General features: G+C 32.5%; 1 protein-coding gene across 1 annotated transcript; it reads right to left on the bottom strand.

The window, feature by feature from the left end:
• Positions 1-43: 43 nt before the first annotated feature.
• Positions 44-14,487, bottom strand: LOC132738798 (general transcription factor IIH subunit 4-like). The gene is made up of 13 exons (XM_060726397.1): positions 14,355-14,487; positions 13,817-13,921; positions 12,464-12,595; positions 10,223-10,322; positions 8,846-8,940; positions 8,323-8,434; positions 7,426-7,494; positions 5,464-5,547; positions 4,548-4,680; positions 3,475-3,605; positions 1,655-1,702; positions 1,177-1,317; positions 44-211 (listed from the first exon to the last, which is right to left on the bottom strand). Exons 1-13 carry the CDS (start codon positions 14,477-14,479, stop codon positions 104-106), a joined length of 1,383 nt encoding a protein of 460 aa, XP_060582380.1. The 5' UTR covers positions 14,480-14,487; the 3' UTR covers positions 44-103.
• Between the last annotated feature and the right edge of the window lie 2 nt (positions 14,488-14,489).

The following is a 14,489-nucleotide window of genomic DNA, read 5'->3' as shown; positions in this document are numbered from 1 at the left end:
AATTAATCGATTTTAACAGGTGTATTAAAATACGCTAGTTACAATGGACAGTTCCAAATTGAAAGCAAGGCCAATCCATTACACAAATTCAGGAGGTACAGGGTTACGACTGTTTCTGTTGTTTCCAGTATTTTTTGACAGAATCGTGACCAGCCCTTGAGACAACCATCACTCTCTTGTTGTTGTTGTCCCACACTAATACACCTAGCTCCTGAAAATATAGTCAAATACAACAAATATATAAAAAAAATATTCCATGTCTACAAAACTTTGATTTGAAAAATGAATATAAACTTTACTTAAATATTTCAGTTCTACCATTAGTGTCTTCTTATATGGAATAATAGCCAAATTATGGCAAATCATATGAAAACGTAACAATTGCCTCTTAAAGGTCAAGGTCAGTATGACCTTTTTGAGGGTATTGTCCAAAGTGTGATGTCCAAGTATGAAGACAATCCATCTATTAATAATAAAAATTTCATAACAAAGTTTGTTTGAAATGTTGGAGTTCTTCACAGGATATTAATCCAAACAGCAATATGAAAACACAAACAACAACAACAAAGTGCCATAAATTTGGTAAAAAATGTTCAAATACAAAATTTGCGCTGTACACTTCAAGATAATACATCTGTGAAAGTTTGTTTAAATACAATAAATTGATTTACACCCATCAATCCCCCTGACCACAGACATTCACCAATTTAATAACCAGTATTTTCTTTCAGCTAAGCTGGTTAAAAATGTTATAATTCTCTATTCAAATTAAAGGGACTCCACTGAGGTTTTTTGACAATTCGGGACAGTAAATAATACTTAACTTAGATTAACATTCTCTATTCAAATTAACAGCGTTTAGTATATAATAAACCTTTGTCAGGTAAGTATGTCATATAATAAACCTTTGTCAGGTAAGTATGTCATATAATAAACCTTTGTCAGGTAAGTATGTCATATAATAAACCTTTGTCAGGTAAGTATGTCATATAATAAACCTTTGTCAGGTAAGTATGTCAGAATGGAAGAATGAATCCTATTTATACGCTCCATCAAAAAATACCCTAGAGTTTAGAAATATATTGCCCAGATGATTCAATAAAAATAAATACAATAATCAAATGAACCTCACAAGTCCCGCCTAATGAAATACATGTAGTAATAATATATACTCACTTTTGCATAATCTCGAAGTTTTTCAAAATCAGATTGAGACAGGAACTGACTATATAACACGCCATCGTTGAATTTAAATCTGTCTCGTTCCAGCTCCCATAACCGTACCTGATCAATAATTACTGCTGGAAGTGAAGGTTTCTGAAAAATATCAAAATTCAGAGTTGTAAAATTTCATCCTAAAACTGCTAAATTTCTTGTCAAAAGAGTTGCACACTTTTGAATTTGGAACTACCCATATGAGGACATTTTCGAGAGTTTTCGTATAAATATCTATGCAAAATTGAAACTGTTCAATAGAATTTCTTTAAAATTGGCATGTTGTTAGAGTATGATAGAGAAACATTTTAGGCGAAAAAAAGTTGGGGTCACAGTGTGACCTTTGGGTACTAATGCCATGGTGAGTAAGTACAGCCCAACTTTTCTTTGAATAGTCCAGCTCAGAACTATTTAAATGACAATCATAATTTCATCTTACCTCTTTCATCATTTCTGGATGTGCATGAGATCTTAGAAAACTTATAATCTGAAATATAAAACATATTGAAATAAGCAATCATAATATTCATGGACCCTAGGCAAGTTGATGTTTTTTCATGTTATCATATTTGGAAATCAAGACAGGGTCACAGCAAATGTGAATATCTCTGATTTATGCATGTAAAATGCCAAGAAAAACCAACTTGACCCTTAAAGCCTGCTGGTACACCAAGTGAGAAGCAACCCCTTTAATGACCCCAGGGGGCATGATTTTATATAATTTTTGTAGAGGATCAGAGGGTGTAACAAAAATGCTAAACATCTAAGCTTTACGCATTAAACATGTAGTTTCTTTACTTATATGTGGCAATGTAAACTAGAAATGTGTCCATAGGACACAGGTGCCCCCACCACACCACTGTTCTGTCAATCTTATGACTCTAGGTCAAATATTTTTTGAAAACTAAAAATCTTTTACTCAGTAAAGGGCAAGAACTTTACAAATACTGAATAAATCCACAAGCTAACCCCAAGTTGCATAAGTACACATGCATTTTTAAACTTTCAGGCCTACAAGTGAAATACTTTTTGAGCTATGCATGAACAAGTTGAAAATTGCAAATTTATACTACTGTAAATCAAGGGCAATCACTCTAACAAAACTGAAGAAAATCCACATGCAAAGTCCCAGGTGCATAGCTTCACAATGATGTGAATCCTTATTCCTGTAATTTAGGGATGTTGTTCATTATTCCTGAAAAGTTGGTTGATTCTAACTCAAGCACTCACTTCGAACAAATAACAACATAATAAACCAGTTTTTACAAAGTCAAGGGAAATAACTTTACAAATACTGGATAAATCCACAAGTGAAACCCCAGGTGCAAAACTAAATATGCTGAGCAACCTTCTCGTAAAGTTTAATGACTATGTCAAATCCTTTTTGAGTTACATGCGACACAAGTTGAAAATTGCAAAAAATTTCTAAGTCAAGGGCAATAACTCTAAAAATACTAAATAAATCCAGACGAAAATACCCAGGTGCACAACTACATATGCTGATCAACATTCCTGTAAAGTTTCATGACTCTAGGTCAAATACTTTTTGAGTTACCTGCGACACAAGTTGAAAATTGCAAAATTTTACTTAATCAAGGGCAATAACTCTAAAAATACTAAAAATATCCAGACGAAAATACCCAGGTGCACAACTACACATGCTGACCAACATTCCTGTAAAGTTTCATGACTCTAGGTCAAATACTTTTTGAGTTACGTGCGACACAAAAGAGAACGGACGGATGGATGGACAGAAGGATGGACGGACGGACAGGGGTAAATCTAAATGCCCTCCACTAGTGGGGGCACAAAAAGTAATCCCAAGGGTTGATCATTTTAGAGATCCACAAGGCAATACTCACTGCAAGTCAAAATTTCAAAAACCTAAGCTGTAAGCTCAGAAATGGTGCACAATAAAAAGACCAAGGATGAATTTCATGTTATTAAGATTAAAATAGCTGCTTATATGTTCCGGTTAAGATTGGACTTTTTCTCTTTGAAAAGTGGAGCTAAAAACGTAACATCTTTTAACTGGCTGCTAATACTTATATTATAATATTTTACATGTATGTTTATTATAATCACCTCATTGCATTTTCATGTTTGTTGTATTATGGGCCAGTGGCATATGATACAAGAATAAAATTTATGTTTAATATGTTATGCTTAAAAAAACAGCAAAACTTGAAATACTACTGGCCACCTCACAGAATTTTAAAAATATTTTATCATAGAGTAAACTACCGGTATTTCACTCACTTGTTCAGCTGTAATTCCCCTCATTAGTGCAGCTCTTACACTATCTCGGGACAGGTTACCAACTGCCATGTTAGGAAATCTGTATAACATCTCCGTGAATAAAGCTAACAATGCTATATTTAGTGGAGAATCTGAAAAAAAATTGTTCTTTGTAAATATAAAACATACCCATGGACTATGCAAACAGACATACATAAATAGTATAATGCCTATAAGAAAAGTGTTTTTTTTTGCTTGATATAATTCTTCAACTTAGTGCAATAATGGGTTATTTTCTTATATAAATTAAAAGGAGTTAACCGGTAACTGCACTAAGTTGACAATATATGTAGTATCCATAAATTTCAGACAAATCTATTTCAATGCCAGTAACCTTAAGAAATGTAAAAGAAAATCAAAAGAAAGTTGAAAAAAACAAAAAAAAAACAACCATAAATAATACAGTTTTACACATTTACAATTTTGAAATGAAACTGAATATAAGTTATTCATACCAAGTAAAATACCTGATCTATAAGATAATAACCTATTTGTGTGCATTATCTTCAACTTTTTATTATATTTTATTGAAATTTGAGTACATCGTTTACAAAAGCCTAAGAATATGTATTATTGAATATGCCACATTCACCATACTTACTCTGCCATACTCAGTATACCAAATGTTTATTTGGTTAACATGCCGATTTTAACACATTTTAGGTAACATCTTAGCGGTAACCAGCTTTCCTGGATAACTAACAAGTATTTCAAATTTTCTCTTCAAGTGACTAACTACTTATCGATGGGTGCAAGTTGAAAATTCGGAAAAAACCTGAAAACCTTTATTCATGATCATGAATCTAATAGTAAAACATGATGAAATTTGTCACAAAAAACCTGAGCTTCAGGCATATTCCTGAAAACTTGCACCCATGCAAGTTATCGAGCATGATTTCAGAATAAGCAGTGAAAGATAAATAACCAACATTACCAGAGAATTATTGTCACAAAGAAATTTCCCTTTCGCTTGAGGATCAAACCAGCCGCTCCTGAATTACTAATTTCACATACAATCTATTAAATTTACTCACCAGTGTAAGCATAGAGTCTATAATTAGTCTCTACAACAATAAATCCTTGTCTGTGAGAGTCTGTACCTATACTAGTCAAGCCAGACGCCAGGTTTATAGCTAATCTAGTTGGGTAATATCTCTTCTCTTTTCTCTACAAATATAATATATCGATCATAGTTTTATATAAAGTTTAATAACAACTTACAAACTTAATAAAAGTGTTTAACCCTTATCCAGCTGAAAGCGAAAGCAATGAGCCTATGCCAAACTGAAAGCCAATGCTCTTCCTTATGAGCTTAGTGGGCGGACTAATTTACTTATTATAAGTTTAGTTGTATGACCTGCATGTGTACAAGTTAAAGATACCTAAAAACCTAAATTTAGTATTAATTCAATTGGTTTCATATAGAAATAGAGAGCTTTCAGGAGTAATAAAAAACCTGACTTTCAGGCAAACACCTGAAAACTTGTACCAACTGACTTGTTGATGATTCTATAGATTGTATTGCATCTTTATTAGCCCTGATCCTACCAGAATGACAGTGATTAGCCTTTAACATAAGTTTAGAGCCGGGTCAGCCTTTACCTCTGTGCAGTTTGAACAGACTCTATCCTGTCGGCTGACAAACTTTTAATTTTTCATCTTGATACCCCCATTATTGATAATGGACAGTCCCAAAAATGAAAGCAGGGAAAGTTCATTTAAGAAATTCAACAGGTTAGAGTAAAATCATACTTATTCCAGAATTTTAAACTGAAATCCCATTAATACTGTGAGTAAAACTTTCCAAATTGGTTGTAATAAACAGACAATTTAGTTACTTGGTCTTTAACAAATGCATCAGTTGTTTTCATGAAAAGCGAAACATTTTGTGACAAATGCAAAGTTCTGAATTCAATCCAGAGCATATATCCATTATACAAGTCAGATTACCTTTCTTTGGTACACGAGTCCAAATTCTCGTAAATGTTGTAAAAATCTCTGCTGTCCATCACTCATACCATCTGTGCTGTAGTCCTGTAAATACAATATCATTTCTTATACTGTAAATACAATATCATTTCTTATACTGTAAATACAATATCATTTCTTATACTGTAAATACAATATCATTTCTTATACTGTAAATACAATATCATTTCTTACACTGTAAATACAATATCATTTCTTACAGTGTAAATACAATATCATTTCTTATACTGTAAATACAATATCATTTCTTATACTGTAAATACAATATCATTTCTTATATTGTAAATACAATATCATTTCTTATACTGTAAATACAATATCATTTCTTACACTGTAAATACAATATCATTTCTTACAGTGTAAATACAATATCATTTCTTACAGTGTAAATACAATATCATTTCTTATACTGTAAATACAATATCATTTCTTATATTGTAAATACAATATAATTTCTTATACTGTAAATACAATATCATTTCTTATACTGTAAATACAATATCATTTCTTATACTGTAAATACAATATCATTTCTTATACTGTAAATACAATATCATTTCTTATATTGTAAATACAATATCATTTCTTATACTGTAAATACAATATCATTTCTTATACTGTAAATACAATATCATTTCTTACACTGTAAATACAATATCATTTCTTATACTGTAAATACAATATCATTTCTTATACTGTAAATACAATATCATTTCTTATATTGTAAATACAATATCATTTCTTATACTGTAAATACAATATCATTTCTTATATTGCAAATACATTATCATTTCTTACAGTGTAAATACAATATCATTTCTTATACTGTAAATACAATATCATTTCTTATATTGTAAATACAATATCATTTCTTATACTGTAAATACAATATCATTTCTTATACTGTAAATACAATATCATTTCTTACAGTGTAAATACAATATCATTTCTTATACTGTAAATACAATATCATTTCTTATACTGTAAATACAATATCATTTCTTATATTGTAAATACAATATAATTTCTTATACTGTAAATACAATATCATTTCTTATACTGTAAATACAATATCATTTCTTATACTGTAAATACAATATCATTTCTTATACTGTAAATTCAATATCTTTTCTTATACTGTAATTACAATATCATTTCTTACACTGTAAATGCAATATCATTTCTTATACAAGATATATGTTTATATTTTACTCCTATATATAAAGAAATATAGCAGCCTTAAACCTCAGGTAAACAGCTTAATGATTAAACAGAGTTACATCTAGGCCACTAGATTGTCTGATTTGCGCATATTGTTTGCAAATCACGCATTTTAATGAAGTCAATGTGTGTCAAGTCGTGCATCTGACAATCTGTTCAACTTTATTCAGTTGATCTTCATCGTTTCTTGAACCCTTCTGCCATGTTTTCACTTGCAGTAATGACTAAAATGCGTTATAAAACACATGTAGCAGCCGACCAGGTCATCTCGCAGTATTGATGGTTTGATCTGCGCACTTTACTATTATAGTATTTGTCAAAATTTTATTTTATCTATTTTTTCGTTGCTGAGCGGACAATATCTGTTAAAAATGCTTAAATGTAAAATAAATGAATTCTTTTAGAAACGTCATATTATTAGGTAAATGCATGCCCCCACATTTTTTTTTTCAAATCCCCAACATTTTTCAGTTGAGTGTGGGACAATCCCCCATAGTTTTGAAATTCTAGATGCAGGAAAGAAAATATTAATAATTTTAAAGCCACTATTCCTGCAGGATAAGCAGTTAAGTATTTGCTAAATTCTGCAAGCGGGCTACAATTTTCGACTTCTCCTGCCCAAAAAAGTTATTAACTCTATTAGTAAGTACTAGTGGATGAGTCAATTGTACAAAGTTAGAGTATATTTAGAGGTAAACTCACTTTTCCTAAAGTTGAAAAACTAAGTTGAAACAGAAATGAGAGACATTCAACAAGGTCCAGACCTCGACTCTAAAAATAAAAAGAAAAGAATTATTATGAGACTAGAATTAACAATAATTAATAAGTTAAAAATTAAATCATTCTGGAACAATACTGCTACATATTAATTATTGGCATAAATAAACAGAAGTTTAAGCTACATACATGTATATAGATTTGAAAGGAAATTTTCTTCATGAATATGTCAATGTCAAAATATCTTTTTTTCAATATGTTATTTAATTAATGAAAAAAAAAACATATGTACTCAGTCAACTCAAAAGAAACAATCCATTAAAATAGCACACTTATTCAGTACTATCTTTTTACCACAAGACATCATACACTTGTTGTTATTGGGTTTTACAACACTTTTCATCAACACTGTTAAGGTCAAATGGCAACGTTCCAGCTTTACTGGTGGAGGAAGACCTCAGGTGCCCCTCCATGCATAACTTCAGGCACCCGAGTAGAACCACTGACGTTTGGAAAGTTAGCCAGATAGCTTCCTAACATAAAAGAAACCAAAGTCCCTGTCTGGATTCAAACCCACAGGGGTGAGGGGCAAGTGATTTTAAGTCAATGACTGTAACCACTCTGCCACAGATGCCCCTACATCATACTCTTAACCAGCTACTGCTGAATTTGTGTAATGGACTTGCCCTACTTTGAATTTGGAACAGTCCATTTAATGGTGAAGGGATTTCAATATCAAAATATAAATACTGAGCTACCAACAGTACAGGTCCATGACAGACTGTACAGATGTGCGCGCTGGCCTGGCTCTATACTAGTGACAAAGGTTTCGAACTTGTGGTTCCAGCAGGTTAAGGGTTTAATCAAATGAAAATCACTCACGTCCACCATGTCCAAGTATTGTAGCATGAAAAACCAGATTTGTGAAGGTGTATCCATCAACAAAAACTGGAAACCTCCAGGTGTTATGTATGGCAAAGGGTCACCTTCCTCGCTGAAATATGCAATACAGATTTTTGTATGATTGTTTTAATAGTGCCAGTATTTAAGCCACACAATGGTGAGCAAATACCAGTGAATTTAATTTTTTTATTTATTTTGCAACAGTCCATGCCATTTGAATAAAACAGCCCATGTCATTTGAATAAAACAGCCAATGCTATTTGAATAAACAGTCCATGCCATTTGAATAAAGAATTTCTGGTGGTTTTGTCACTAATTTTTGTTGGTGATTTACCAACTAATATTAAAAGAAATGAGACAAGGTTTTTGGAAACTACACTGGCAATCACATGATGAAAAACTTTAAAACACATAAACAGGTTGTTGTTTTCTATTTCTGAAAATAATATAAAATCAAGATGTCAAATCAAATCAAATGTTGAAGCATAATAAATGTACTTACACTTTCATTAATCCTGAGTGTTTGAGAACCTCTATTGTGTCCCGGCTCACACCATCTGTTCCTTCCCGGGAACCAACCATGAAATGTAGCACACACTGTTACATGGAATAGTAAGAGATTATGGTACAAGTTTTTTACAATATTATCTGGTGCAATTTTCATTTCATTTATCAACGTACAAAAACTGCAGATTTTAAGAGGCTTAAACAGAAGTTTAGTGTACATACATGTAAGAATACTAGTGACATCCACGGATGCACCCAGACACCAATTTGATGCAGCTTAAAGGTATAGCTGAACTATAATGTAGAAGCCCATGCTAGATGGTTTTTTGGTGGTGTTTTGTTTTTTCCCCCAATGATTTTAACACTTTTTGGTCATATTTCTGCTGTCGGTCCACCAAACAGACTTCCTGGATAACTTACCAGTATATACTACAAAATTTAGAACAAACTTTAACTTTTCACTCAAGTTAAATTAATGAGATCTTTAAAGGCAGACAACCTCATGCAAATGTATTTCATATGTCTTTCTAATTTTAGACCGAGACCTAACTTCAAGACAGAGAACAAACATTTAAATTGATGTTGGAATTGTTCATCATTAATTAATTCAAGCGATTTTGATATCAAAATACTAAATTAAAGAAGTAAACACTACAGGGTACAGCCAACATGATCTGATATTCAGGCTGACCTGATCTTAATGGGACTCCACTGAGGTTTTCTGATATGACCCGAATTGAAATAACTTTGGAAATTTTGAAATAACCTTCCATTGAAAATAGATCTAGACCCGTAACCTGTGTACAAAATTTATAATAATTCATGCACTCTGTTTTTTCAGAATAATTATTTTAAGTTATGAAAAATGACTCCAAATTGAAAAGCCTTGCAACTCTTCTCTCAAAGCAGACTGAGAATGGCACAAAAATGCAATTTTCAATTTATTTCTGACAATATTTCTTTATTATCTTTTTGCATATATTTTTGTTTTTAATGTCCCAGATGATCTATGAAAGAAATTCAAATTTTATGTTTTTTACGCTTTCAGTCCTCAGTTGATCTCTGTTAAATACTAATATTCATTTCTGAATAACAAGTATGAAGACAATACACCAAGAACTTAAAAAGTTATGATCAAGGTACAAGTTTGCGACAAGGCAACACCGACATGACTGTAACAATACCTCTATTTTTTTGTGTGAAAAAGTCAAGCTAAAAATGAGCCGCGTCATGATCCATGCTGTTCGCCTACAAACCCTATAACAATTAGAGAAACTGATAGCACAAAGCATGGATCCTGATCCAAACGCACTATGTTGGCTTTGTCATGGCGCAGCTCAAATTAGCCAAGATTGCACATTTATCTAGTTACCTCCCATCTTTCAATGGCGTATTTATCCAGAAACTCCACATCTCGACTATTTCTGTCAGGTGGCAAGGGTGCTTTACCTCTACCAGTCCATGGTTTACCACTGAAATAGAAATAATAATATCTGTCATATGTTGCCGTTCGGATGGGAATATCCGTCCCTCAGGAACCCGCCATATTTCCAACCAAACCGAAAGCATATGTCAGATACTTTTTCTTGCATATTCTACTATATTCCATCATATTTTAAATTCATTACATTAATAAAACAATTATCCATGGAAATTTATGCCATTTCACCCGTAACTTTTTTCTTGCAACAGCATATGAAATTGCAACATCATTTATAATTGTGAAATAACGTCACCTTTAGCATGCAGTTTCATTCATTAATATGCAAAAATGACATCATTTTAACACAGTTCTTTGATTTAAACTATGCCATTGTCTTGCATGAAATTTTCAGCATGAATAAACAAGATTGCATTTGAGAAAAATGCTATGCCACCGCATTAATACAACACTAAATAGTAGTGTAGGAACAGATTTTTTTTGTTTCTATACAATTGAAGATTGTCATAATGCATATTTAATTCTTATTATCAGATTAGTGGTTAAATCTATTGTTAACTCAATAAAAAGATCAGAGTAGGAATATATCAATGCACTTGAGTCTAGTGAATTTGGTGGTGAAGGTCATATTTCACACAGCCTAAAATTTCATGATTGCATCAAAGGACAACATGTAATACACTTTGTCAAAATGTAGGTCAGCTGATATCAAAGTTCACTTTTAATTTTGACACTAGAGGCAAAATTTGAACAACTTTGGTAGAATACCTGTAGATGATAAAATTTAACAAATATTAAAGCTCTAAGCCTTGTACCTTCAGACAATAAGATTTTTTTTTATTTTTTACTATATGTATATATTGAAAATCAATGACCCCGGGGCAGGGGCAATTTTGACCCCAGGGCTATTATTTGAACATTCTTGCTAGAGGTTCACTTCACAATGTTTCATGCAAAGTATCTAACCTCTAGCATTTGTCAATTGCTAGAAGAAATTTTTTTAAAGTTTTTACTATAAGTTTTTACTATGTAAATATGAGGAAAATCAATGACCCCCGGGGCCAGGCCGATTTTGACCCCAGGGCTATAATTTGAACAATCTGGGTAGAGGTCTATCAGACAATGCCTTATGCAAAATATCTAAGCTCTGGGCCTTTTGGGTCTTTACAAGAAGGTATTTTAAATTTTTACTATATGTACATATAGTGAAAATCCATGACCCCCGGGGCAGGACTGATTTTGACCCCAGGGCTATAACTTGAACAATATTGGTAGAGGTCTACCAGACATTGCCTTATGCAAAATATCTAAGCTCTATGCCTATAGGTCTTTACAAAAAGGTATTTTAAGTTTTTACTATATGTACATTTAGTGAAAATCAATGACCCCCGGGGCAGGACTGATTTTGACCCCAGGGCTATAACTTGAACAATATTGGTAGAGGTCTACCAGACATTGCCTTATGCAAAATATCTAAGCTCTATGCCTATAGGTCTTTACAAAAAGGTATTTTAAGTTTTTACTATATGTACATTTAGTGAAAATCAATGACCCCCGGGGCGGGGCCGATTTTGACCCCCGGGCTATAATTTGAACAATCTTGGTAGAGGTCTACCAGACAATGCCTTATGCAAAATATCTAAGCTCTAGGCCTTTTGGGTCTTTACAAGAAGATTTTTTAAATTTATTCTTATAATTCCTTTTGGTTGCCATGGCAACCAGATTTCTGCATGGAATTAAATTCTTTGAACAACTTTGGAAGCCCTTCACCCAAGGATCAATCCTGCCAAGTTTGGTTGAAATTGGACTAGTGGTTTTTCACAAGAAGATTTTTTAAGTTCACTATATAATCTATATAACACACACACACACAAACAAACACGCAAACAAACACACACACACACACACACACACACACAGGTGAATCGCTATATGCCACCGCATCGCAGATGCTGCGGTGGCATAAAAACTAAAGGAAACACTAGTCTTATGTGAAATAATATGAGTTCAATTTACCACAAACAAATAAATAAGATATGTAAAGACTTAAAGTTTATCACAGAAATTAATGAGAGCTGTCCCAGGTGCAGCATGCCCACTTTTCTCAAAAATTGACAGTAAACTGCATGTTTTCTAAATTCAGTGATAACTTGAAGTAAAGGTCATATATACCCTCCCAGTAGTGCTGTTTTCATGTTGGCTTTAAAGGTCATGTTGAGGATCCAACCTTGCATACCTCCAGGTAAAGGTTGCTCATACCAGATTCTAAGATCAGTCAGAGCTCGTGTTGATAGTCTGTGTTCCCTGGAAAAAAAGAAACAACACAAAACAATAACATAATTAATACCACAGAGCTATATTTAAATGGAGAGGAAACTAGGACATCATACACTTAAAATCTGTATCAGGAATTAATTATCCTGCAAGTTCACATTTTTGGGAGATTCTCCAAGACCATATTTGACACGAAAAAATTTACTGAAATGTAGGCTGCCATGTTATCAAATATTTGTTATAGTAATCAAAAGAAGTAACAAAAAAGAAGTTGCAAAAATGTAAAAAAAAAAGCATTAAAGATTAAGAAGAGAATTATTCTCAGAAAAGGATGAAAATATAAACACATTTGTGAACGTAAAATAAGATGGCGGAAATTGATCAACTCGGGTCTCCAAGGGCCAGTCTATTTTTAGAGGTCTCTGTTAATACAATAATTGTACACCTGAAACAAACTCTATAGTATATACTTGAAACAAACTTGGCATTCTGGGCACAAACGTGATTCTGTTTTATGTCTTTCATTTTTATACATTTACATAATCATTGTTTTAAGTAATTCAAGAAGCTGTATTGCTACATATATTCCAATAATTTTTCTGTCAGTTTTCTATAATAATTGATGTAAAAATCATGTAAATTTAAACTATAAATAGACTTTATGTTTATATATACATATTAAATATCAAAATAAAGGAAAGGAAAATTTACATGAATGATGATGTATTATGGCGAGTAAAAGTAAAAGATTAATGTGCAACATATGTAAATTCGACTGTACTAAAGCACCACCTAGGCACCTTTAAAACTTATCGATGATTATTTATACGGGGAAGTCAAAGGCCGGGACCGCGAAGCGGGCCCGGGCTTTGACTTGCCCGGCTATAGACTACATGTGTATATTTAAAAGAAAATCAAATGAAAAACAATTGAAAATATATATAGAATTCTATACCTATCGATGAATTTTTCAGTGTCAGTACAAGTGGGGCGCCGCCATTTTCAATGTAACTCAATGATAATAGGCGGGGTATTCTGATGACGGAACAAATCTCAACTTTTCGGATAAACAATCATCGTCGAGGATTCCGAGTGAAAACGGAAGCGGGTATATATAATACCGAATGACACCTTTAAAACAGAAAAATGAAAGGATTTTTTATACCGACTTCCCCGTTCATAGGCATTGCCTAATTTCATATTATAAAACCTTAACATGCTTAATCTTATTTATCAATAGGAACAACTTACTGTGCATGTTTATTGTTGACCCACAATGATATTACAGCCTGGGATACTGGCTGATCAACAAATAACAATCTCATCACATAATGTTTGGCTAATTCTGGAAGTTCTCTGTAATAAAAAAAACACAATAAGTTGATAACCTCCACACTTTACTGAGAGACTGCATTTTAACTCGATGCAGGATACACACTAGCCTTATTAATTCGGCGTGAACGGTTTGATCCGTTTTACAGACTTTTTTTTTCTTGCTGTCAAACCGTTGGAAAAAGACAGTGCCCTTCAAAAATTCTCTCGGTGTCTCTTTGAACAGTCTAATTAGTTGTACTAGATACACACATATTGCATTCCATAATTAATTTATTTTATTTAAACCATTAAAATCATAAAATATTAAGATATATATTGAAAAAAAATGATCAAATGGAATGACATGAAAAATTATGCCAAATAACTAATACTGACATTGTCCATGGGTTCGAATAATTTTGAGTACGAAAACAATATTAAGTATCATTTGTTAATTTTCCACAAAAACATGTACCTATATACTGCTAAACATGTAGCTGGATGGTTATAAAGTCTGTCAAGTATATGTGATGACAATGTCTTCAGGTAACTGTGTAAATCTTTGCAATCTAGTGTGCGCGATGAAAACAATGCCGCCATATTAGAGCTT

Source organism: Ruditapes philippinarum, unplaced genomic scaffold (assembly GCF_026571515.1).
Source record: "Ruditapes philippinarum isolate M1 unplaced genomic scaffold, ASM2657151v2 ctg1078_1_1_1_1, whole genome shotgun sequence".
Classification (NCBI taxonomy): domain Eukaryota; kingdom Metazoa; phylum Mollusca; class Bivalvia; order Venerida; family Veneridae; genus Ruditapes; species Ruditapes philippinarum.
This window is presented reverse-complemented; position numbering and strand designations above follow the sequence as displayed.